Raw genomic sequence first — 27,146 nt, 5'->3', positions numbered from 1 at the left:
CAGTGCTTAAGAATGACTTTCTTACATTATATTTTTAGACTGTCTAAATAGCTCCAGACTTAAACACACCAATGGGATGACAGTTTTGTCATCTTGATAAGCAGGGAATATTTGTTCTCTTTCTGTTATTTTCCAAACCAATTTTCTCCAGGCTTCAAATTTGGCATGCACATTTACCTCTGACACACGAGTAAGTACAACAATCATTTCAAAGTCAGAGTATCAAGGCCAGACATGAAATACCTATACTTACTCAACTGGATAAAAATAGAGGACTGTTTTTGAATATTTGTGTATTTTATAGGCCATAAATGCATAACTGGAGTGATGATGTATTTTTAATATGCAAATATTACATAAATTACAGATATGGCACAACAAATGTACATAACTAATAACAGAAATCATAAAACAATACTAAGAAGTTATTTGTTTGAATTATATCTTTTAGGCCAAATCAATTTTGGGTTAATAAATAATGTCTCATTTCTACATTCCAGAAAGAATAAACAAGTTTTTTTACCATTACCCTCAAATTGTTAGTTTTCAAATCCAAGCCATTTTGCACTCATTCAACCAACCGGAATAATATTTTTGCCCAATAAATCTGGTTGCTTTTCCCCATGTAAACAGTTATTTGGGGAAATTTTAATCTTCAAACATCTTAACTGCAATTTCCATAACTCTACTGTATACCATATGATTTAATGGCCTATTACAATGTCAGCACACATGTTACACAATCCTGCGTTAGCTTTAGCCTTCTTGTTATGAGGTATCACATGAATCTTATTGGCACCTCATCCCATTAAGACGCAATCTTAAGGATGTCCACTAGCCTACGTGTCGTGTGCTACCAGTAAACTTATATCTCAGGCTGCACGTTCAACCACGCTGATTTTAATTAATGACATGACTAATTCCAAAGTTGACAGAGGGTAACCTTCAAGCTGCGGCTTGAAGATAACGTATTTAAATTGTATTGAATGTATGCCGTTGCATTCATCGGTATGCATGAGCACACTGAAAAAATAAAGCGAGAGAGAGAGAGAGGAGTTCCCGGATGTACTGTACTGTTGCACCTCCCCCTACTCCCCTTTCAACCTCTCGCTACACCAACACAACCTCCTCCACTCCTGCTCCCCTCCCTGTGGGTCCGCGCGCAGCCACTGCAGTGAATCCGTCATCAGTCGAAAAGGAACGAGAGCGCCAGCGAAAGCAACGCGACTCAAAATATCACGACTACAGATTTGCTTGCAATCATTTTTTGATAAAACACAGCACCGCAGTGATTGCACGTCGTTTCCCATTGCAGTTTCATTAGTGCTATACTACCGGGAGAAGACGCCCTACCGACAGAATGGTAAGCAGTACAATTTTTCCAGTTAGCTACAGTGTATTGAAGTACGTCTGCGCTTAATCGAATGTGTTGGGCTAGCGCTACACGACCTCTCACAATGCGCATTTACAGCAAGACGGGCGGCCAGTTTAGCCAATTTGGTACACCACGTAATGTCTTGAGTTGTCAACAGAAATGAAACCACACAGCCGTGGGTGAAAACGGAGATGAATTCCTAACTGTATTTTATTTCTGCATTGATCCAATAAATAAGCATGCTAACGTGGCCCAGTAGCCTATACTGTTCCTGGTCGCTACCTTGCAAGCGTTCCAGTCTTACGTACTAGCTATGAAAAAACTGCGAATATACAGACTGTACTCTTATATTTGAACCAGCAAGCTAACTGGCTACTAATGGCGCTTGCTGGAAAACTGAAACATCGTATCGCTAACAAGCCACACTGTAGGCAACATTAGTAGGTGGGAAGCTGGTTTAGTTAATTCACGAGCAAAGCCGTGCAACTCAAATCGATTGATTACTGTACGAGTCGTGGATTCTGCCACCAGTAGCCTATATGGCTTACAATGATTTTTAAGCATTTGGGGGAAATGAAATATGTCCAACGTGTCTCCGAAGACTGCCGCCATTAGAAAATAAGCAATCTAATGTTTACGTGGACGCATGATTAACAGTGACCACAGCGACAGATACTAGGCTATAAAGCGATACAGCCTAACTAGCGTAGCTAACTGATAAAGCATACTAGTTGCTACAATTTCCGACCTCGTTTTAAGACGCGGGCGAGGTTCATATCTCTCCCAATAAAAACTAGGCTATGAATTTCCCTGCTATCGTTATGGGAGAGTGAATCGAGTAGCACATCGTCAAGCAAGCACATGTAGCCAATGCGGTAGGCTGTGGACGGGGCTTCCCACGAATCAAGTAAATAATTTTAATTAAAAATTGTTGATGGCTAACGTTAGTGGTTTTGTCAGCAGCTGCTATAGTGGTATGGGTGTCCGTCATTTTTTCGGTCTACTATAACGGGTTCTGAAATTTCGCCCACGATTTTTCTTCTCGTTCATTTCGTATTCCATACGGACGCTGCGTGTGGATAATATTCATGTCGGTCTGCGTTATGTGATACAGTGAGTTGAAACGAACACAATTACTGGGTTGTGTGGGCCTGTGCATGTTGACAGGTTAAAAGTAGATACCGTAGTGATTGGAAGCACTAGCGATTTTCAGGGGGTGGTGCGTATAGGAATCCCATGGTTTAAAAGCAGTTCGGGGAAGAGGCTACGGTTTGCACGGATGTGTGGTAGCGAGCCTGTATTGTGCTTGTAAATAATAAAAAAGACGTCTTGGCGCTTGGGCATGACTCTCCTCCTCTCCACACACACAAAAACCACTTCCTTTTTTTCAGCAAACATTCTCGCCCTTCTTCTCGCGGGATATTTTCAATCATCCCCTCCCCCCAAACCTTATTGCACTTGATTGTTTTCTCCAAGTGCATGACCGTATATCATCTCGCAGAAATAAAGGTATACCCTGCACAGTTCACCGTAATCCTCCGTGTAGCTAAGCTGTCATTCTATCCTCCTCGGTCTCTCCCAGAATGCTCCGCTGAAATCGTCTCTTGAAATCCACCGGCCAACCCCCTCCTCCCTCCCCTGCCCTCCACTCCCTTTTCTGCGTGGTAGCTGGCCAGCTGCTGTTACATGGGTAGCTCATAAATAGAAGATAACCATTTTGGAGATATTGTTGTTTTGATAGGCTAATAGTAAGCCAATGGGCAAAGTGCTTTCACAGGTTTGGGAAGTGGAGAATGTGGTTCATACCTGTGAGAGCCTAGAAATTGCGTGTAGACGGGTCTGAGAAGTGGTCTGGTTGAGATCAGCTTGAGGTCCTTGATGCTGTCTGCAGTGTGCTTCTTGGACTATGGATTTGATTAACTGCAACCCCCCCCCACCCTCGGATAAATACGGAGCTTTTGCTGCAATGCTCAAGGAGTTATTATCATCTGTGTTAATTTGAGTAGTGTGGTGTGGTGGTACTAGAATTTGATCTGTACCCTCAAATGCCTGTAAGAAAATAATCTTGTACGCAAGAATTCTCCCAAATTATTTTGGAATGGACTGCTTTGTGAAGAGTAGTGCACAGAATTTGCTTTCATTTTACCATGAGACTGGTGTTGGTGTGCGAAGCTCGTGTGCTTGCCGTTGTGCTTCACTAGTCTTGTCTTAACACACCCGGCTTGCATCTGGCTGCGTGCGTTTTGTGTGAAAGTGTCCGTTTTTCACGTCTGATGAACACAGCAAAGGGACTAGTTCCTGTGGTGAGGGGAAGGAACCCCCCTGGGAAATCTCAGCCGTTGTGAGTGTGTGTGTGAGTGTGTCTGTGTGTGTGTGTGTGTGTGTGTGGAGGTGGGGGGCGGGTGTGGTTTGCATACGCGTTTACTGTACGCGAGTCGGCCCGGGCGACGTCGCTATCGATTGCTTTTTATGTAACGGCGGAGTGGTCGTGTTTGAAGACGCGCACGGACTGGGATTAGTCGGTGTCAGGCCGCCCGATATCTCATCCCCCCGGACGGCATGTCGTGACTGCTGGGAGCTGTCCCGGAGAGGGCGGGCAGTCTCTCGTCTCTACACCCACCCGCCGCCTGACTCACTCTGGAGGTGCCCCGATCCGCTCCGCAGCGCTCTCCTCCTGAAGTGCTTCTGCCGCTGAAACTCGGTATCTGGAGCAGGAAGCTGTATGATTTTCGTTTTTAGGCTACCCTCCCCCCCCGCTATCTGACAGGAGATTTTTCACCACTTGTGCAGCATTTACACATCAGGGAAGGGGGCTTGTTTATGATATCCCAGAAGCCTTTGCAACATGGTGCTTTTAGGTTTTTTTTTTACAGGGAATGTGTGGCCCAGTAGTAACTGTGACACAAAACCAGAGAAGCTTGCTTGCAGGTGCATATGCTGTAACACAATATGATATTATGTACCGGACAGTGTGTGACACATGTGTATATGCAAGCTAATGTTATTCACACTAAAATATGTTGGCGCTATTGTTGTATCTCCTGGTTCTGCAGGTCAGTGTGAGGGCCACCCATTTTGCTACTCGATAAGCAAAGCTAAAATGTATATTGGCGGTGTATTCTGATCTCTCGGTTGTAAAGGATTGATGTAGAAGCTAATTCGCTAGCCACTAAGCGTACAAACTGTATTTATTAGTTGGAGCCTTTGGAATATACTGGCTGCTTGATCTTGATGTTATGAGGACAAGTTGGTGCAGCTGGTCAAATAAAGAGTATCCCCTATCCATATGATATGAAATTTAGAGATTCTCTGTACCGTTGGTCCTAAAAAAGCAAGCAAAGCCTGACTTACTATTATTGCACAAAAATATTAATGTTGACATTTGTGTCTCAAAATAATTTGTCTTTGCCCCAACTAAGTCCAGTCTATTCCAAATGTGGCTATGTCGGTAAAACACAATGTAAGTACCTACACAAACTAGGTCTGGTGTTAGCGAAGGTGCAGCTTACAATTCCACAATTAAAAAACACAGTCAGAGTTTGTTGTTATATCATTGGCCTTGAAGATGTCAAAGAAGTACTGAATGGGGCTTTGTGAAACACGTATGGGTGGAGGTGGAGCCACCATCTTTCCATTGGTGACTCGCTGATTTGAACCAATCGGTGCGTTTCATCGTGCAGCGCAAACCCTTTTAATTTGCTTAGGCGGTTCAATGATTGACAGCGCATGGTAGCTCATGGTAGCATGGTAGCTCCACGTTCTCTTAGTGGGGCCCCGCTCTTCCGTGGCTGCAGAAGGGAAGTGGCTGTCTGTGTCAGTGGTAACAGCTCTCTTTAGGTGTCATCTTATTATCACACAGAACTCCCCTAGCTGTTGTATTTTAATGGTCGTCATCGAAGCAGTGCAGTTTCATGAACGTGCTCGTGAGTTAATGTTGAGTATAGCCTCTAAGCCTTTGGCAACATTTTGCCTTCCATGATTTATTGCCGAGCGGAAGGTCCTTATCCGGAGCTAGTTCTTACTCACAAAAGGTACATTATTTACATCTTTATCGGTTTTTCCTGCAGCAGTTTAAGTAGCAGATTAAGTAGCCACCTTATGTAAGGGTGCTGCAGCAAGATAATCAAATCCGTAGTCTTTTAAGTTACGAACCCAACTCCTTAGCCCTGCTGTGAAGCCAAGATAATCAGATCTGCAGTCTTAAGTTACAAGCCCAACCCCTCAACCCTGCTTCTGATATACTGTATGTTTGAACTACTTTGTGACTTTAATGTTCCCATTCCAACTCTTGAGTGAAGATCCAGGGCTGCTGAAAGATTTCAGTGTGTTATTTTCGCAGTGGTCATGGGTATTCAGAACATTTTGGCTCCTCTTTTCAGGACCATGTATGTAGCATGCTTTTTTAAAAACATTACATTGTGATAAGATTAGCACCTGGTAGCCTGTTTGTCCCTTGTTGTTTGTACAGAAATTATTATTATTTTTTAAATTAATTTATTGTTTTTACCAGGACATGTGCACACACGAGTGAATTGGAAAGGCCAGGCTTTTCCGAGGAATACAGGGACTTGCTTCACAACTGGGAAAAACCATTTTCACACATTCACGTAACAGCCTCCCGTTTCACCTTCAGTGTTTTCCGCTAGCCTGCCTTCTTAGCGACGCAGCGGGATGTCTTCGTTTTGTGGATGCTGTGTTGGACGACGGCCGATTTGCATTTTATGGCTTGAACCGAACTGAAGAGCTTCTTCTGATCCTTCAGAGGCTTCTCGTTTCTGAAGTGTTTGCATTTTCACTCGAGAACAGCTGCGTGAAACTGACAAGCTGAAGAGCTACTGTGCTCTTAAAAAATAAAAAATAAAAAATACAGTGCTCCCTCACACCGTTCCCTGATAAAAGCCAATGTTACGTAAGCTTTTGTATATTTAAATGTATTTTTGGTTATTTTCTTTTTTTAAATAGTGGAAAGACCAGGACATCGGAACAGCACGTTGGTTTATACAGCGATCTTCAGTGTTGGCCATAGGGCTATACAGGTGCTTGATTTAGCATACCTTTCAATGCAGGGGATAAGGTGTCTAGTCCCATTAATAGGCCCGGTTTCCTCCTCAGGTTAGAGGAAGAGCCGCCAGGTAATTATGACCAGGATCCTGTTGTCGGGAGGAATGCGATGTCATGTGAGCAAATATATTTTTCGGGAGTAGAACAACATGGCAGATTGCAGAGTGGCAGCGCAGAAGCTGAGCGCGCTGGCTGACGTTTGATTGACACCAGGGCTCCGCCCAGGAGCTCTCGAGGAAGCGGGTTCGAGCCTTCGCTCGGAGCAGACGCCTGGTGTCGTTTTGCAGGCGCTGACTCTCTCTGTTACACTATCCACTCGGTTACAGCTGCACTGGTGTCACCGCACGTAACTAAGCATTGTTTTTTAATGTTCTCCTCCGAAACGGGACATGGTTTAAGAAAACTGCCAATTTGCCACTTCAAATTAAGTGAACTGGACCCTCTTGCATGCTGATTTTTTATTATTAAAAAAAAAAGAAAAAGCTCCATTATTTTTGGCAGTTGATGGTTCTGTGCAAAATTGTAGCCAATTGCTGCTTGTGTTGTAGTTCATATAGGCCAGTGGTTCCGAACCCTGTTCCCCAGGTGTGTCAACTTAGGTTCTCATTTCAGCCCTAGGTTGACACACCTGATTCTACGAATTTGCTGCTTAGTGTGATCTCTAGCTGTTGAATGAGGTGTGCTCTGTTAAAATTGGAGTGAAAACCTACGGGACAGGATAGGTGAAGACTCTAGGAAGAGGGTTGGGAACCGCAAGGCTAATTTCGTTTCTGGGCTGATTCACTGCGTTAGTATTTTCTGTGGCCTGAAGCCTCCAGTTGCCCTTTCCATCCCAGCTTACTCTCGATTAAACATTAAAATGAGCAACTTTGAATTGATCAACTTTTAATATGTCTTGTTAAAATAATTCCACTTGGCTGGAGGGACATCTCCTGTCCTGCAAGTGTTCATTTCAGCCCCTATATGGCACACCTGATTCTGCTAATTGGTAGCTCAAGGGGATGTGCGTCTGTCGAGTGAGGTGTGCTTTGTTAAAGACTGGAGTCGGGCTCCAGGAACAGGGCTGGGCGCCCAGTTCTACGTGAACCGGGTCGATTCTCAGAAAATAATAATAAATAAATTATGAAAGGAAGCTGAGGTGATTACTGCAGGTTCTGTGTGGTGTGTCGAAGATTCAAATCCGACAGAGGAACTCAGGACGGGAATATAGAAGCCGTTTGTAGTAGCTGGTGCCTTCAGGTTCTCTCGTGTGCATTCTTCATCTTCATCTTTGCTCATTTTGCTGCTTGGCCCTGACCGCTGGTGTGTTTGCATTGGCCTGTCCTGATGTGATGAAGAGGTAGAGGCCGCTTTTGCAAGGCTTTTACTCCTGATCTAGGCCCGCGTTATTGAAAGGAACAAACTGATGTGCAACACAACGTGTGACCGTCAGGAAGCAGAGCATTTTAACAGAGGAAACGCAGTTCATGTTAATTTTAGGTCTCGCAGGGATGTTTGTTTCCAACACGGCCAACACGTGACAGTACAGTGGATCATCGAAAGGTCAAAACTAGGATGCACTCTAATTGGATTAGCAGTGCATTTTTTTGATTATAGAAAAACAGATCTTTTCATTTTTTGCAATCGTTCTCTTGATTTTTTTGTAAAGAAGGTTTTCCTGCTTTCAAAAAATGTTTTAAGGCCTCTGCTTTGTTGGTGAGAAGAGCCAGGGTTTCTTGAAGTGTGTGTGTGACCTGTCCTTACATTTAGTTGAGGGTAATCCTAAACCTCCAATCCCCCTTTACCTTAATTCATTATCCGTGGTGTCTAAATTTAAAGCAGCGTGCGACGTTGTCTAGATGGTCAGCCGTGCTTTCACACAGGCGAGCGCTTGCTGTGACGCTTCAGGTTTTGACCGCGAGTGTCACCTTTGGATCGGCGTGATGAGAGAAAGACGGTGTAAGGACACTGGGAAGGAAAATGTAAATAAAATAAAATAGGCGCAAGATTATTTTGCTGGTTGAAGGAAGTTTCACGTGCTACGTGGATATGCAAAGCTAATCCTTGGTGACCTCTGGGCCATCGCTGCGCTTAAAATAACCCTTCTCGCTAAAAGGTGAGCGGGTTCTCCCTCAAGGAGTTTCACGTTCTCTGCAAAACAAAATGAGAAACGAACTGCTGGATCCGATATAGCACATCAAGACACTTACGGTAGCTAAATGTTTTTTTCTAACGGGCCTATGGACAGGTTTTTGTAACAACAAACGTGCAATTTTGACCTGTCAGTCCACAGTACAAAATCTTTGCCTTTTGCGACACACCCTTTCTGACACATTGCAGAGGGCAAACACTGGAGTTCAGCTGCATTTAAATCAAGAGCTATACCTGTACGACAAAGTTAAAACGTCACAGTTTGTGAGCTATATTATTTTATATGGAGCTGCGGATTTAGATCTTTGGATCATGATATATCGAGAGATGATGGTGCAGTAAAAATAATTTTACTGTCAGTCCCTTCAGTTCTGGCCTGACGCTTAGTCAAATGGCACAGTGCTGCAGCATGAAATTATTACTTGACTAGGGTTTGAAAATAGCATGAGATTAGACTGGTAGAATATCCTGTGGTTTATTATGCAGTATGTTATCTTTGTGGCATCACTGTGCTCTGTTTGTTATGACTGTTTGGGCTTGTAACCAGATCAGCATTTTATTTAAAACCTAAAAAAAAAAAAAAAGTTGTAATATGGGTGTTTAGCCTTTTATTTTTTAGTTTACATCATGGTTTTTCTGTATAGTATTTTGCAAATGTGACTGATTTCATTTTTAATTTGACTTGTTTTGTGATTAAACATTTTCGAATGCATCTGATGAATGCGTCCAATAATATCTGGTTATAAGGACAGCCTCGCTCTTTCCTGGTTTTGAATGGGTCAGTTGCATATGGAGAATTGGGCAATTATGCATAGGTTATGACATCATATTTTTCTGATGTCATCATTTCCTTTGCTGAAAGATTGATTTCCTGTCTGCTGAGCCCAAACCTGCAGCTGCCATTGGCTGCGGGTGGGAGGATCACTTCTCGGGCCGAATTCTCCTGCCAAGAAAACCGGTGTTGTGTCGCAGTGTACGTAGTGGTCAAACAGCGGTCCGAGCCGCGGACTGCAGTCCCTTTATATGCTGCAAGGAATGCTGGGATGCCTGTGATGTGGGTCTTTGCTTGCAGTCAGTTTTCTTGCCAAGAACCGGCAATATAAAACGTGGTGTTTTGATGCCGGATCCTGATTGTATGAGGCTGCGTTCTACAGTTATTGTAAATCCAATACAGTAACAGTTAACCAAGCCACCTGTTCGTCAACAGCATCAGTGCTCACACAAAACCGTCGCTTATGAATAATATTACAAATTGATTAATATTGTGGAATCTGTTAATTGTTTCTATATGTTGTAACCGCTTTATTAAAGCAGTGTGGCAGTGGTGGCTGTGCTGTATCGTGAATGCAGTCACAGCTACGGGGTGTTGCTGGTACTCCGCTTTGCCTTGTCCCAAACAACACCCCTGCAGCCGTGATTGTGTCCGCGATACAGACGCGATTATTTGCAGAAGCGAATTATTGCTTAGTCGTACAGCACAGAGTGAGATGAGCTACTATCCTATCCGAGCCATTTGGTACAGACAGCACCAGCACTCGAACAGATGCAGTTTACAGAGAGACAAGCCCTTATAGACTCCACGCTGGAACAAAAGCCCTCTTATTGGCTGGAGTAAGAGACCCAGGGCCTTTGTCAGCGCTTCATAGGCACTTGCTTGTCAGTCTCAGTGCCTCGCTCCTCTGTGTGCTTGGTCGTCTCTCACAGACAACTTGCATCTCCTGCATGCTTGCGTTTTGTGCCACCCTGCAAGTTCAAATGAAATCATCTCTTTTCACCAAGCCCATGGTGACGTCACAGCGACTTAGTTCATATTTTTTTCTACAGTCTTATGGCCTGAACCCTCGAATAGCAGGCACATGAGGTAAAAAAAACTCCCAGTGGGGGGAGAAAAACCCTCAAAACAGTAGCGAGAAAACCCCCCTCCCTCCCCTCGCCCCCGATGGGAAGAAATCTCGGGAGGAACCCGGCTATAGAGGGGAGGCGCCCATCCTGCACCTGCCGGGCCCGGTGTGAAGCAGCGAGCGTGTGATTCGGCCCCATCGTATTTCATACGCACAGCGGGTCGGTCTCCGCCGCTGTTTTGAGTTCTGGGCGTCTCCTGACGGGCCGAACGTCACCACGCCTGCACTCCCTCCGCGCGCGCCCCAGATTCGCGGAGCTGACTTCGGCTCCCTTCTGCCGTCGCTGTCCGTCTGCGATGCACGCGCTTCATAATTCATGACCGCCGCGCATATGCTGAATTATCGTAAGGGGTCTTCGCACACTTGAACAGAATGGGATACGTCTGAATTATAGATCACCGCGAAGCATCGGGGCCAAAGCAAAGCTCCATCTTGGTTTTTTTCTGCTGGAAGGCACATATTCGGAGCAGAAAGCTATTCTGATTCATAATTAACCCTTTGAAGAGTAGGTTTTTTGGAATGTTCAAAATTCAGTCAGTGTTCTAGAACTCTTTTGCTTTCAGTTACCTGCAGTGATTGTGACATCAGCATTAGAATGTTCAGTTAAGAACACTCTAATCACATATTCTCGAATGAAATGAATGAAACATTGCATTTATGTATTAATTCACACATTTGTGGTCTTACGGGGTTATGGTATCATGGAAAGACAAGGAAGGGTTGCAACATGCAACACGATGTACTTGTTTTTTTCTACCAGCGTTTACATCAGTTTTTCTTTTTAAAAAAAGAAAAAGAAAAACTTGCTCCTTTGTTCTTTTACTAGTGCGTGATCACACAGCCAGGTAAAGGCAGGTATTTGGTTTGGTTTGAAACAAGCCCATGCAGGTCTGCCCTATACACGAGCCCCCCTGGAGAATGTTCTGGAATTTTTTGTTAGGTAGCTTTCACAGGGCTCGGAGCAGGGCCCCGTGCGTCGCAGTGTGGATATCGACCTGCATCGGCGCTAAGTGCTAGCGGTTAGCGAGGCAGCTTTTCGCCTAATGGCTTATGCGTGGGTTTCTCTGGGCCCAAACTGACAGCTTCGTTACTGATATGTGAGAGATTTACATGGATTTTTCTGTGCGTGTGTCTGAAAGGTAGGGTCCCCACACCATTTACAGGATCACTGATTCAAGACAGTTTCATAAGTTCCTGCAAGGTGCATATATGTCTCTTGGTTGTATTCATTTGCATGTGCTTCATGTGAAGCGCACAAGCCTTTACCCATAATTCCCCAGTGAGCGCCATTTCAGGTGTCTCGGGGGCCTAGTTAAACTCAAACATACTTAATGTTAAAAACAAAGTAGCTGCTGTTGCAATTTTGTTTTGACTTTTTTATTCTCTTTAGATGTCTGAAAAAGAGCTGCACTTTGTACAGCAAACAACATTAAAATGTATTTTTTTTTTAAGTAAACATTTCAAACCTGAGACAGATCAAACAGTCACCTTGTGTGGGCTCTGGACTTCCTCAAACGTTAAACATGACCGCAAACGAAAGCAGTTTTATTCATAACGGCTTCCAGTAAAAATACGTGTAATTTCTGTGCGTATTTGTTCACAGTGAAAAGCAGACGTTGGCGGAGGGAACTGGCAATCTGGGGTTTCCTCTCAGTTCCGTGATTAAATTGTCCAATTAAAATGCTCTTCAGAAAAAGTGATGGGGAGGGGATTGTTTCTAATAAATTAATTTCTTTGTCATCTTATCTCATCCTCCTTCAAACAGTGGATGCGTGTAATGAGTCTGTTTTGTGGAGTGATCTAGGCTGCTTACAGAATTAAAATGGTCTTCAGAAAAAAGACGCTGCAGTTGTTTATATTAGATTATAAGTTTATCGTGATATCTCGTCCTTTTTTCCCTTTATTAGTTTTAATGTGCGTTGAACGACTCTCAGTTCAGTTTTCTGCGAATATGGGCATCGTGTAACCTGGCAGTCTTACAACCGATGACATCACCGTGGTAGTGTTCGCCGTTAACCCCCGAGAGCTGAAGGAAAATTACCCAGAATCCTCCTCTGAGAATGACGGTATTATTAAAAGGCCTGGGAGAAGTTGTTTGGAGGTCTGGACTGTTTCTAACTCCGTCTCCGCTGGGGCGCTTGTGACTGCCTCGAGGTGCGCTGGGGAGAAAACCCAAATCGACCGAACGACCACAGAAGTGCGAACGCTAACGAGCATTAGCGTCAGCTAATGTCCCAGCACTCCCCAGCACCAGCGGTTTAAAAACCAAGGATTTAGGATCCCACTGGTGCCTTGTGGGGAGGTGTTGAGGTGGGTTGCTGGATGGGTTCAGCAGGGTTGTGAGATGACGTATGGAAAAAAAAAAGATTTTTTTGTAGTGGCACATGATGCACTTTTCATTGACTCTCACACCAGTCAGTCTAATGACTGAACCTGTTACATGCAGTAACTACTGTGTGTAAACATCATCGTTATTACAATATATACATTCTGCTTTGAACTAACGACAGGCTGAACCTTAATAGAGAGATTTTAGAGACTAGTCTCTCAACTAGTTATTTTTTGGGACTCTATTCAAGTGGGACTGTCACTGTATAAGCCAGGGGTTAGCAAATCTGGCCAGTTGTACTCGGGGTTTCCATTCTTCACCTCTAATCAGGACTGCTTTAAACCTGGAACACCAGGTCAGTTAAATCTCTGGCCAATCAGTGGCTTTAATTGATCAGTTAACCATCAAGTCGAAAAGAAAACCAGCAACGCTACTGACCTCCAGGACCAGATTTGAGTTTCCCTGGCATAAGCAGTGTAATGAGACGGTGTGTTTAATGTCAGTTACGTCTGAAGTAGAGAACCAAACTTTTCCTAGTTAGAAAGATTAGCCACACAAAAAAACATCAAACCACACAATTCATCAGGTGTTGAATCCGGGGGGACCGACAGGCACGAACGCGAGATGTGGGCGGCGCCCCACAGGCTCGGCAGCGGGGGAGCAGCGCTCCCAGCTCTGGGCTCTGTGCTACTTTACTCAGATATTTCAGGAGTCGGCTGGCCTCGTTTGCAGAGAGGGGGCGGGGGGCGGGGGCGGGGGTGGTGGTGGGGGGCTTCTTGAAATGTGGTCCTTTCCTCCTCTCGCCCTTCCAAACTCAAAAATTGCAGGGAAGCACGGCAGCCAATGGGGTCGTGCAGAGAGAGGGGAGAGGCGGGGCCTAAACGCTTGCTCAAGTAGGGTAGCCTAGCGCTGTGCGTGATGTCATCAGCCATCCCAGGCTTCCTCCGGTTTTTTAGGACGTCCGGGAGCCTCTCCGGGACGGTTGGAGGTGCCCCGTCTCTCCCCGGTGGTGTGTGTTCCCTCCCAAATTACCCGCGCCCCTCTGAGAGGCAGCGGGACAGCGGAGTCACCCTCGTTTCCCTGCACCGGCCCCCAAATCTAGCACTGTCCGGTTGTTTTCATGCATAATAGAAAATGATGTCTTCTGTTGTCCTCTTTTATACCCCCTTCACCTGCAGTCTGTTGTCTGAGTGTTGTTGCATGCAGTGGGATGACAGTACTTGCTGGTTTCTTTGCTTGTGTGAGCTCTGTGACAGGATTGTGTGCTAACCTGAGTGTAACTGTTCTTTCTTTGCAGGGAAATGAATCGAGTTATCCCTTGGAGATGTGCTCGCACTGTGAGTATATTCTTTAATTTTCTCACTTACTTCAGGTGTTTATTTATGCTGTTTTGTTCTGTTTTATTCTAATGCAGGCTTAGTAACTATATGAAGAGCTGTGGCTGGGCCTCTGTGGCCTTTACAGCTTTGCTGCCACAAATGAGTATTTTTCCATGTTTTTTTGTTTAAACTAATTTGATTTGTATGTTTTAACACACTTGATGTGCAATATGAAATAGTTAAAAGGAAAGAGTAGAGCTAGTCTAGAGCACATCATCTTCAGCTAATATTGGAGGCCTTTAGCTGATTGGTTCAACACCAAGACTGAATCAGAACAAAAAAAAAAGTGCTTATGGGTAAGTTTGTTCGGTAGTTCTGCGAGAGGGGCTTTTGAATGGGGGGGTACAGAAAGTTTGTTCAGTAGTTCTGTGATGGGAGCTTTTGCATGGGTGGGGGAAAGCGAGTTTGTTCAGTAGTTCTGGTAGAGGAGCTTTTGCATGGGGGGTACAGAAGTTTGTTCAGTAGTTCTGCGAGAGGGGCTTTTGAATGGGGGGGTACAGAAAGTTTGTTCAGTAGTTCTGCGAGAGGGGCTTTTGAATGGGGGGTACAGAAAGTTTGTTCAGTAGTTCTGGTAGAGGAGCTTTGCATGGGGGTACAGAAAGTTTGTTCAGTAGTTCTGCGAGAGGGGCTTTTGATGGGGGGTACAGAAAGTTTGTTCAGTAGTTCTGGTAGAGGAGCTTTTGCATGGGGGGTACAGAAAGTTTGTTCAGTAGTTCTGGTAGAGGAGCTTTTGCATGGGGGGGGTACAGAAAGTTTGTTCAGTAGTTCTGGTAGAGGAGCTTTTGCGTGGTCTGGGGGGAGGGGGGTGGGGGGGTGTAGGGAGGGGGGCGGCGGGAGAACAGGGCCGGCCGCGAGCACGCGAGCAGAACGGGGGCGCGGCGTGACCCGATCTCGCCGTCGCCACTCGGAGACGGGAAGAAACGTTGGCGGCCGGCTCGGCTAAAAGGAGTGTCCTGCGGCAGAAAGGTCAGGCCCGGGGCCGGCAGGGCCCCCCCGGGGTATTTTTAGGAGCCGTGTGGCCTTCTCACCGGTCTGTTGCCTCATCCAGGCACCCTCAGCATAGGGGGATTGCTTCATCAGCATTTAAAGCTGCTCTCCCCCCTCCTCCTCCTCCTCCTCCCCCTCCTCCTCCCCTCTCCTGTCCCAGCTGGACGGGCTAACCTTAGCCTGGGGGAATTCCCTCCTGAAGGGGATTCGCTCGTGGGACTGGCCCGCGAAGGTTGCCAGGGCTCAGAAACTCTTTCCGTCCGAATAATAAGCCATGAAACCCCCCCTTGAGGAACTGGGGGGGGGGGGGGGACACACGTCCTGGGACATCCCTGTGATTCGTAACGCCCCTGTCCTCTGCTGGAGAGACAGACGGGCTCTTCTGGGCCCGCGTGAGTCACGTTTGGGGCGGTTTGGAGGGCGCTGCCTGTGCCTGCGTCTGTGTGCGTTGCGGTGACTGGGATGGTGTCGTGTTACTGATTGCGCCCTTTGGAAAGACGCCAGTCTCTTCGCCTTTCTGTTTTAGGTTCTCGGAACTGACTTCATGAGCCCAGGGAGGTTGGCTTTTTGAGTCTGAGTGTGAAGAAACCGCTGCTCTTTGAATGCTGCTCTTTGAATGCTGCTCTTTGAACGCTGCTCTTTGAACGCTGCTTTTGCAGCCTGCCGTTGAATCCCGGCAACTTGATGTTCGTTTGACAAACGGGTCTTGACCTCTGACCCTTGACCCACACGCAGTGTATTTGCACAGCCTCCGGTGGTAGAAATTCACTTCCGGGTCGTACACCTGCAGGGCCTGCAGGAGGTAAACAGGTGTGTGTGTGTGTGGCCCTGACGGACCCCCGTCCAGGGGCCGCACGCTATCTGAACACTCCCCTCTCCCCCTTCCCAATAAGTGGTATTTTGAGCCCCTCTGCCCCCCCCCCCCCACCTCCTGGAGGGGCAGCTGTTCTCCCCGTCAGGAAGACGGACGGCCTTAAACACATGACCCCGTTCTCGGCGGCAGGCTCTGTGGAGTCCCCCCCTTCTGGATCGGTGTTCTGTTACACTCCCCGGTGTGCTTGTAATGGGGCAGAGTGTGCTCTGTTACACTCACTCACCGGTGTGCTTGTAATGGGGCAGAGTGTGCTCTGTTACACTCACTCACCGGTGGGCTTGTAATGGGGCAGAGTGTGCTCTGTTACACTCACCCCCCGGTGTGCTTGTAATGGGGCAGTGTGTGCTCTGTTACACTCACTCACCGGTGTGCTTGTAATGGGGCAGCGTGTAGCTCTGTTACACTCACTCACAGGTGTGCTTGTAATGGGGCAGAGTGTGCTCTGTTACACTCACTCACCGGTGTGCTTGTAATGGGGCAGAGTGTGCTCTGTTACACCCCCCGTGTGCTTGTAATGGGGCAGAGTGTGCTCTGTTACACTCACTCACAGGTGTGCTTGTAACGGGGCAGAGTGTGCTCTGTTACACTCACTCACCGGTGTGCTTGTAATGGGGCAGAGTGTGCTCTGTTACACTCACTCACCGGTGTGCTTGTAATGGGGCAGAGTGTGCTCTGTTACACTCACTCACCGGTGTGCTTGTAATGGGGCAGAGTGTGCTCTGTTACACTCACTCACCGGTGTGCTTGTAATGGGGCAGAGTGTGCTCTGTTACACTCACTCACCGGTGTGCTTGTAATGGGGCAGAGTGTGCTCTGTTACACTCACTCACCGGTGTGCTTGTAATGGGGCAGAGTGTGCTCTGTTACACCCCCCGGTGGGCTTGTAATGGGGCAGAGTGTGCTCTGTTACACTCACTCACCGGTGTGCTTGTAATGGGGCAGAGTGTGCTCTGTTACACTCACTCACCGGTGTGCTTGTAATGGGGCAGTGTGTGCTCTGTTACACTCACTCACAGGTGTGCTTGTAATGGGGCAGAGTGTGCTCTGTTACACTCACTCACCGGTGTGCTTGTAATGGGGCAGAGTGTGCTCTGTTACACCCCCCGGTGTGCTTGTAATGGGGCAGAGTGTGCTCTGTTACACTCACTCACAGGTGTGCTTGTAATGGGGCAGAGTGTGCTCTGTTACACCCCCCCGTGTGCTTGTAATGGGGCAGCATGTAGCTCTGTTACACTCACTCCCCGGTGTGCTTGTAATGGGGCAGAGTGTGCTCTGTTACACTTGCCAGTGTGCTTGTAATGGGGCGGCGGGGGTCTTGGGTGTGGGGGGGGGGGAGGGGGTGTCCCTGTCGGTCAGCACCGCCGTCTGCCGAGCTGTGCGGCTTCGATCGACCGAGCGGAGACGCCACGTTCAGCCGCAGCGTCGTCAGAACGGTAGCTTAGCGCCGCGCGGCGGGTGTGTTTACGAGCGTGCTGCGCTCACCCGGAGACACTGCAGAGCCAAGATGTCCGCCGCCGGCATTTGCTTCGTGCTCGTGTGGAACCCGTCCTTCCTGGTAATTCTAGTGGAAAAAGATGAAGTGTGATAAGCGAGGGCCGGGGTTTAGGAAAATCCCTCTTTGTGTTGGTTTGGGCGGCAGAGAGGGATGTGGTTTTGGGATTCCAGAGAATCCCGGGCACAACAGTGAGCGTTTTATGAGGGCTTGGCAGCCAAGCGTCACGTTGCAACATAATACTGCCTGAGTGCATGCTCATAATGCTGTCTCACACACACACACACACACAGGCACACACACATGCCACCAAACACACACACACACACACACACACACACACGCCACCAAACACACACACACACACACACACACACACACACACACGCCACCAAACACACACACACACGCCACCAAACACGCACACACACACATACACGTACGCACATACAGACAGACACATGCGCACAGACACACACTCACACACACCACTCACTGCATTGTGGGCGGGGACACGGATGATCAGATCATGAAATGAAACTGCTGACGTTGAGTGACGGGCAAACCCCAACGCAAACCCTGACACGAGCCCCGCCCCCGCCTCCCCGCAGCCCCGCCCTCCACACGCCCTTTACACAGCGCGCGTCCGCTCCGATACACGAGCGTCAGACGCGCCGGGATACTCCACCCCGCCACCCCCCCACCCCTCCCTCCGTGAAACCTTATATCGCCGATCGCTTTTTTTATTATCCGGCCTGGTAGCGTAATAAATAATTGATAAAAGTGCCGAATTGACTCTGTAATCAAATGAGTCCGTTTACAACATTTACAAGGCAGCCTCTCGCTCTCAGAGGGGAAACCCCGTTTGGAACAGAGTGGAGTTCGGGCAAATGGGCAACGCAGCCTCCATTTGGCCTGAGGCACACACTGAAGCATTTAACTTCAGAGATGGAACTCTCTCTCTCTCCCTCCCTCTCTCTCTCTCTCTCTCTCTCTCTCTCTCTCTCCCCTTCTTCTCCTCTCTCTCTCTCTCTCACTGTCTGTCTCTGTGTGTCTCTCTCTGCCTGTGTCTCTCTATCTGTCTCTTTTGCTCTCTCTCTCCCTCTCTCTCTCTCTCTCTCTCTCTCTCTCTCTCTCTCTCTCTCTCCCTCCCTCCCTCCCTCCCTCTCTCTCTCTGAGGTGCGGTAACGTGATCGGGCTGCTCGTTCAGTAACCCAGCCAGCGCCCGAGACCGTCTGCAGTCTCCCAAAATAGCCGTCGTCCGTTAGCAAGGTTTCCTTGTTGCTAGGGGTTGTCCCCTTGGGGGGGGGGCACAGGGCAGCAGCAGCGGTGAGGTTGTGGGGTATCTCTCCCCCCTCCCCCCTGGGCCTAACACGTGCCGCGTATATTTTAATGAGACAGCACTGCGGTGTGGAGCCGTGGGGACGGGGGCGGGTTCATTAGTGCGGAGATGCACAGACCCCCCCCCCCATCCCGCACCTCCCGCCCCCAATGCCAGCGGGGCAAAGGCGCAGGGTTTTCCTCCTGAAGCTCGCGCTCAGCTTTCCGCAGCCTTCCGGAAGGTCCGGGCAGCGCAGGCCCGACGCGGGGGCTCTAATGAGCTGAATATCAGGGAAGCGTGCTATTCCAGGGTCACATGACCGCCTGAAACACTCGATGTGATCGCCTCTCAGCCGCCTGAAACGCTCGATGCGATCCCCTCATGTGAATAAGAAAATGTGTATGTTAGCAGCACACAGTTACAAAATGAGAACGTGTCCTGTTTTTGTTATAACATTGAGGGGAGATTTGCTCAGATCTCGCTGGTGGTGTGCTGCAGTAGCTATGCAGTGCATCCTGGCTCCTTGTGCCACCTTGTACACGGAGGTCTGTCCGAGTTTGAAGCTTTAATGTGAGCCCGTTGGCCGGTGAGCCTGTGTGATAACGAATATTAAGATCTGCAGCGAGACTTCCCGGGGAGTGGAGTGTCTTGTTTTGATAAATTATCTTTGTTGCTGCTCTTAATGCAGCTGCTGCTAAATGATGTCACTTTGTGCCCAAACGAGCTGGAGCGTGTTTTTGGCTGGACCGCAACAGCGGGGCCAGCCCTACAAACTCAAATGTCTGTGACTGACTGAGTGACTGAGTGATGAAGTTACACCATTGGTCGGCCGAGTTATGAAGGTACACCATTGGTCGGCCGGGTCACGTGTGTTAGGTCCAGCCGTATTCTAGGTTTCCTAGTCTTGTTTAAGTCGAATCGAACCCCGGAGGCGCGGGAATACCGCTTCAGGTGAACGTCACACGCCTGGCATGAAGCAGGGTGTAAAAATACAGGAGAGAGAGTCCCCCTCTCTCTCTCTCTCTCTCTCTCTCGTCCTCGTCCCCGTCCCCGTGGCCAAGACGACCCGTTTGGAACGGAGACAGACAGACAGACTGCTGCTGCTCGTAATCACGGCGCATGACAGAAACCTTACGTGCGCCTGGAAAGGCAGCGAGGCTCACGCGTGGGTTTTCTGAGGGAGTCTGAGGGTGCGAAAGGCGGGTTTATCATTAACCCGTTTCCATACAATGAGGCCCTTGTGTGTAGCGAGATGTGTGCTGCTCCCTATATAAGTGCCTGTTGCCTGGCAACGGCGTTGGGTAAATTTGAAGTGCTCCAGCATCTTTAGAAAATGGATTTCCCTTTTTTTTTTTCTTTTTTCTTTTTTTTTTCAGCTGAAGTAGTGGCCGTCGGTTCGGTTCCTAGAGTACAATTAGCATCCGAGATGAATGTGAACTGAAACCACTTCTGTAGGCGTCTGCATATTTTGTCGCCTGCTTGCTTTGTGCCTACGGTTTTGTATTTTTTTAAAATTAAAATGATTATCATCAGTGATCTGGTATTTTACCTCAGAAACATTTTTTCTCCTTATTTAGTCAAGTTGGTGACGATGAAACAAAACGTTGTCTGCACAAGCGATTTCTGTCTTCTTGTGATTGGTTCCTCGTTGATGTATCGGGGTTGAAATCTCTGATACGGGAGAGGAGCAGTCAAGCCTGTGATGTCAGCCGCAGCTTCTCGTGTCACCAGTACGGCACACACAGCCGTGAGTCCTGCGCTGCTTAACCGGTGGACCTGCAGGGACCCGGTCCACCAGCAGGGGTCACCAGTGAGCAGTGAAGTTCTGTAATCCCATGTGACTACAGCCCTGTTTAGCCACAGTCTGTCCTGGCACGGTCTGGAGTCGGGCCTACCCGCGCTCCAGGTCCGCCGCCCAGCGGCTCCTAACGCACACGCCCTTCCGTGAGTGACCCAGCCTGCGCCGCAGGCCTCAGGCTGAGCGCCGGCTCCTCTAGGCCTCGACAGGAAGTCATGGCGACGGGGAACTGTTTGTGTTTGCCGGCCGGTCGTCAACGCTCCCGTTATGGAAGCGGGCCACGTTCGGCGGCCCTCTGTTCGCTCTTGCCCGCGCGCGGCTGTTTATTCGCACGCACCTGAGGAATTCTTCTGTCGACGTTGCGTAATGGGGGACCTGGCTTTGCGCGGTTTTAGCTTTGTTACGGTGTTCTGGCACTCGCGCGGACAGTGCACTGCACCTCTAGTGGTGAAACTCTGCTATGACAGCTGCTGGTACTTCAAAGGCAAAGGATAGGCTTTTTTATTTAGTTATTATTTTTTGTATTGCAGACACCTTAAATTGCACACAGGAGGAGGAGGAGCCACTTCCTTTTTATTGACAGGATAGCTGTGTTATTTCTCTCTCTCTCCGTCACTCATTCTCTCTCTCTCTCTCTCCAGGCCAGTGTAAAGATTAATAGCCGTAAGACTCGTAAGAGGTGGGGTGATTAGTGTGTCGCGGAGGGTGGAAGGGAGCGGTCATGTGACCGTGTGAATGAGCTTAGGGCTCCCTGTCACTCAGCGGCGGGCTCCTCTGTCGCCGGCGGCTAACAGCGCCGCATTAGGGAAACGCCGCCGCCGCCGCTGCACCGCTACACCGCGGCGCGCTAGTCCAGCCGGGTTAGCCTGCGGCCGGGCATGCTAACTCTCTCTCCCAATGGCGTCCAGCAGACCCCACTGCACGTGTAAGTGCCCCCCCCCCGGGGGTGACGGGGACCCTCTCTCGGGTCAAACGGCCCGCCTTCGAGTCCCGCGGGGAGGAGACGGGCGGGGCCGGCTAGCCCCGGGGAACCAGACTGCGTGTGCAAGGTCATGTTGCGGCCGTGCGACTTAATGTTCGATAACATTCTTCCTCTCTGTGGCTCTCTTTCTCTCCCCCTCCCTCCTTCCCTCCCTCCCTCTCTCTCTCTCTCTCTCCTCTGTTGCAGTCGATGCTGATGAGATTAAGAGGCTAGGTAAAAGATTTAAGAAGCTCGACCTTGATAACTCGGGCTCCTTGAGCGTGGAGGAGTTCATGTCGCTGCCCGAGCTGCAGCAGAACCCCCTCGTGCAGCGAGTCATCGACATATTCGACACGGACGGCAACGGGGAGGTCGACTTTAAAGGTAAGACCCCACGATTCTGCTTAAACCCCGCTGGGAATTAGATGGCAGTTGCCAAACTGAGTTTTAAATTGTGCCTGCTACACTTTAGCTTTAGTCGAGTCATACTCGTGTGTTTATTTATGTAGTTGCTAAGTGTTTGGGCTTATACACGTGCATATCCCCCATCTCTTTTCATCACGCATAAAACAGGCTCCAATAATTTATCATATTGTTGCATCGGTATTGAGTCATAATTTTTTTTTTTCTTCATGATTTTATTGTAATTGCAGCCAAAGATGTGTTTTTAAAGATTGTCTACACATGTGCATGTTTCTCCTATAACATACATGTTGGTGTGAAGGGCTGCACAGATTTCTTTCTACGTGAGAAAACGCAGTTTAACAAAAGGATATAAACAAACACTGAGTCTCCAGTGGAGGGAGTTTCTAGGATAGATAAGGGCATGACACACACCAAATGAATGTCAACTGGATAAGCATCTGTATCTGTCTGGGTTGTGGGCATTTGCATGCCCGTGTAGATTTTTTAGGAATCGTCTTGGCATGTTTTCCTGGTTCATTTATTTTTCACCTGCTTCTAAGTCCCTTCAGATCTCACGTCATCTGGACCGTCATCCAAAATGTTCCTTGTTTTGTCGTTTTTTTTCAAACGGTTAACGTCCGGGCTTTGTCCATAATCTGTATGTTCTGAGCCAACTCCGCATTTGCATCCAGCGCTTTCCTTTGTAGCGTTAGCGGATAGCCGGCTATGCTATCGGTATCTTTCTGGGCTTCCCTCTCCCATTGGCTCGTTGACAGCGTGGTTGAGAACATACGGAAAGTTCATTTCCTGAAGAGCGACACTTTGCATCCCACTGTAGTTCCTCATTAGGAACGCTACTTTGGAATCGTTCTGTGTGAAATCACACGTCAACCATTAGCTTTGGATTTTCTAGGTGGCCTTTTTTTCTCTCTCTCTCTCTCGCTAATACGCCATGTATTATGGCGGTTGCGAAGGGTTCATTCAAGGCAATGTAGCAATTAATGTAAAAGGTATTATTCTCTTAGGGGAAGTGAGTTTGTCAGCATCACTCTGCCATTAAAAACGCTGGAGTTAAGTGCAGATAATGTGTCACAGGACCCATGGTAAAAATGTCTAACTAAGGATAGCCTGATGTGTTCAACTGTAACCAGGGTTGAGGTCAGTTAAGGAAATCACAGGAAATTCAATTAATGAACTGAAAAATGGCCATAAAGTTATGTGGGGATTTATAAATGTACTTTTTGTTCTGACTGATGCCAACCTTGACCACGATTAACTTATTTATTCATTTATGTTTTATGCTGTCCAGCATTGACCTAAAATTGCACAAATTTTCCTTGTTTTTTTCTCCCTCAAAGAATTTATCGAAGGTGTCTCGCAGTTCAGCGTCAAAGGCGACAAGGAACAGAAGTTGCGGTGTAAGTAAAATTTTCCCAAAAAAGTCTACAAGTGCCATTCCGTTCCCGAAACATTGGGGGAATCTAGTTTTCTCCCCTTGAGTCCAGGCCCTCTTCACCTCCTCAGTCTGTGGTCTAACAGTCTGTAAATTTAAAATGGTGGAGCTTGCATTCAGTGAGTTCGGGTTTGCGGCGCGTTTCGTTAGCACGATTTCACTGCCGCGACGCCAAGCCGTGACCGTCGTCCCTTCCGCGCTGTCTCCGCAGTCGCCTTCCGCATCTACGACATGGACAAGGACGGCTACATCTCCAACGGGGAGCTGTTCCAGGTGCTGAAGATGATGGTGGGGAACAACCTCAAAGACACCCAGCTCCAGCAGATAGTCGACAAAACCATAATCAACGCGGACAAGGACGGCGACGGGAGAATATCCTTCGAAGAATTCTGCGCGGTAAGTAAAGTCAGAGTCGGGCAGGTGTGTGTGTGTGTGTGTGTGTGTACATCTCTCTGTCCTTGAATAGACAGGTTGTCTGGCAAAGAACACTAATACTAAAGTAAACAGTAAAACACTTATACACTAATAACTGTTTTTTTTTTTTGCCTAAGTATTAAAATGGCCGACAAGGTTGTGTTTGGATGTCCAAATTAAGATAAAATGATGCCTATTTTATAGGTGTATACAAAAAATAAAAAATAAAAATCCACATGATAACTGTCGGACACTGCTTGAATAAGCTTTTGGGGCGGTTACAGGTATGCACGGGTTCCAGCCAGTCAGCTTATACTACTATGCTAACAGCGATAAACAAGACTTCAAGATTTTTTTTTTTTCTCCTTTTTTGAACACTTGATAGATAAAGCACTTTTTTCCCCCTCCACCAGGTTGTAGGTGGCCTAGACATACACAAAAAAATGGTTGTGGACGTGTGACCATGCAGGCGAACTCCTCGAAACACTTCTGCTTTCTTCTCCGTCTCTGAAGATCTGCTCAAGATGTCCAGCATTGCTCTCTGTGTATTTAAATGGCAGTATTTTCTCTGTGAAGCCACCTTTTTCCAACACAAGCCTCGCGAAGCCAACTTTTAAGTGTTATTGAACTTGATCCTGTCAATAACCCAGTGTAGCACTTTAAAAGCCTGAAGGACAGCTTTCCTTGTCGAACGAGCATCTCAGTTTGGTGGAGGAAGGGAAGACGGTCGGAGTGTCGCTTTTGTTTCAGTTTCAATTTTTTTGTTTTTTTTTTTTTTTTTGTTTTGTTATTTTTTATATTTATTTTGGTGTTGACTTTTTTTTTTTTTTTTTAAACAAGGAAGTATATGTAAAAGGGGGAATGTGTAGTTAGCTGAGGTGTATCTAAATATACTTGATTTCAGTACAACGCAAAAGTAGAGTATGAAGTGCCAATCAAAACATCTGGAGGAATAAAAAAACAGTTGAACTTGTGACGACCGACCATCCTTTCAAGTTCCGGAGAATTCTAGAACACAAAGCACTGCATGATTGATCCTGCACAATATTCTTTCTACGAGTCTGACAGAGTCCTATCTTTCTTTCTCTCTCTCTTTGTATCGTGAATCAGTTCCAATGAAACAATTTAGCTTCGATCACATACAGGTATACCGCAAAGAAATATATATTGTTGGTTTGTTGTTTTTTTTTCTGTTTTTGTAGCAAGGGGATTGTACGTTTTATTTATAATGTTTATATTGTCAGGGGGCTGTTCTGTCCCTCGTCTTGATTACTGAAATACGGCAGAGTAGAATTAGAAGCTATCGTGATTTTGCGCATAAAAACTTGAGGTTTACTATAAAGGCAGGTCTTTGCGTTACCATAGTAACTTTGTGAACATTTGCATCCATTCAAGACTATCCCCCAACACAAGTACATTTCATTTTTCATGGTGGAATGTTTCTATTCAAATCTGTTGGAACATGTTAATATATTTTGTATTTTATTACCTTTTAAACAGCTGTTAAGGTAAAAAAACAAATTACTCTAACAATGGAATAATATAATATGCAATAACTGAAAAAAAAATTATATGGATAGTTTAAATTGCGTGATTATAGGCGAGAAGTGCATCTTGCTTTAGTGTTAAATAACCAACTTTACTGCAGGCAGCGTTGAAAGGGTCGTTTTTGTTACCAGATATATGTATATTAGGCAAATGAGGGATACATTTTGTTGAGTTCAGTTTTTAATCAGGAGGAAAGTTTTAATTTGGGTATATCTATGCCTCCAAGTTGCTACTTAATAGTGCCCTGTATTTGGAGTTCACTTTAGCTAATAGATTTGCTCTTAACGCGTTATGGTAGATTTGCGCCATTTTGAATACATTTAGCGGGGTTGAAGTTGTGCACCGACTGATATTTTTGTCTCCACTCACCACCTTAAAGTTTTTCTTCTTTTGAGTGCGATTTGTCTTGAGGGAGGCGCTAGAGGTTTGTAAGAGAAAATAAATACACGAAAAAACGATAAAAAAAAAAATATATATATTAAAAAACTGCGACGTCTTGAGAATAGCTTCCTTGGTTTTCCGAAATCCGGCCGGCTCGTTGCACAGTTCCGCTTTTGCTCGAACCGGTTTGCTCAGCGTTCCGTCAAGAGGCGCAGGACCATATAAGCATCCTCCAGTCCTGGCTGTTCTTCGAAAAAATATATAAAAAAATAAATAAAAAATAAAAAATTAAATAAAAACGTTTTTGAAAATAAATAAAAAAAACGAGTGCTGCACGACCTTGGCTCGTATGTCCTGGAGGCCTGAGGCTTCGATGTGCTTGCATGACATGGGGTTTTTTTTTTTTTTTTTTTGTTTGTTTTTTTTTTCCTTATTGCATGAAGATCCACTTTTTGAAATGTTCCTCTTGTTTACATATGAATTGTAATGTTAATATACTATAATATAGAATATTAATAAAAAAAGAATAACGACTTATAAGGATGTTGCCAAACTTTGGTAAATGTTAAAATATAAATATGATTGAAAATTATATATATGAGACTCCACTACATGTAAGTTTTTTTTTTTTTTTTAAAGAATCTTCTGGATCAGTGCATTGCTTAAAATCTGGCAAAGTTTCATATCTGTTCCAGTGTAGACTGCCATGTGCTCTGCTTCAAGGGGAAACCATTTTGTGATATTTTTACTTTTTTTTGTACAGAAGTATTTGTTATAAACATGTAGTTGCAGCGCTATCCTTTCTGTAGTTACTGCGTTGTCTAGGCTGACTAGGCTCTCTTAGTACCATCAGTCTTTTCTTTTGGAGGAATGGGTTTTTATGTTTGTAAGTTGTTTTGGGAGTGTGTGTGTTGGAATGGGGGGCGGGGCTGGGCTGGGCTGGGCAGGGCAGGGGGCGGGGCAGGTAAAACAGTCACACTGAATGTTTTAGGTTCGGTTTTTTTTTTCCGTTTCATTTCCTTTTACCTTCTTTGCATGCTGCATCATATGCTGTGAGAACTAATGAAAACTTCATACTGTATGAAAATGAAAAATAAACTATTTGAAACTTGTAATTGGAGTTTTGTGTCCAGATAAATAGCATTTACATTTAAAGCATTTTTCAAACGCCGTGCCTCGCACAGTTTACATTTGTTTGCGCACTGTCCTTTTATACAGCTGAATATTTACTGAAGCAGTCCACTGCGAAGTAGCTTACTCTGGCAAAATACGTGGAAGGGTAACATTTATACTGAGTATCGTAAATCGCCCAGAAATATATGAATGAAACATGTTAG

The 27,146-nt window shown here is 46.5% G+C and overlaps 1 protein-coding gene across 1 annotated transcript; it reads left to right on the top strand.

Moving 5' to 3' along the window:
- The first annotated feature begins 1,102 nt into the window (after positions 1–1,102).
- On the top strand, positions 1,103–26,924 carry ppp3r1b (protein phosphatase 3 (formerly 2B), regulatory s1ubunit B, alpha isoform, b). The gene is made up of 6 exons (XM_064316596.1): positions 1,103–1,363; positions 14,094–14,133; positions 21,816–21,992; positions 23,372–23,431; positions 23,678–23,862; positions 24,294–26,924. The coding sequence occupies exons 1-6, from the start codon at positions 1,361–1,363 to the stop codon at positions 24,339–24,341; spliced, it is 513 nt and encodes a 170-aa protein (XP_064172666.1). The 5' UTR covers positions 1,103–1,360; the 3' UTR covers positions 24,342–26,924.
- Positions 26,925–27,146: the final 222 nt, after the last annotated feature.

Source organism: Anguilla rostrata, chromosome 2 (genome assembly GCF_018555375.3).
Source record: "Anguilla rostrata isolate EN2019 chromosome 2, ASM1855537v3, whole genome shotgun sequence".
Classification (NCBI taxonomy): Eukaryota; Metazoa; Chordata; class Actinopteri; order Anguilliformes; family Anguillidae; genus Anguilla; species Anguilla rostrata.
The sequence above is the reverse complement of the archived record's forward strand: the minus strand, read 5'-3'. Positions and strand labels throughout refer to the sequence as shown.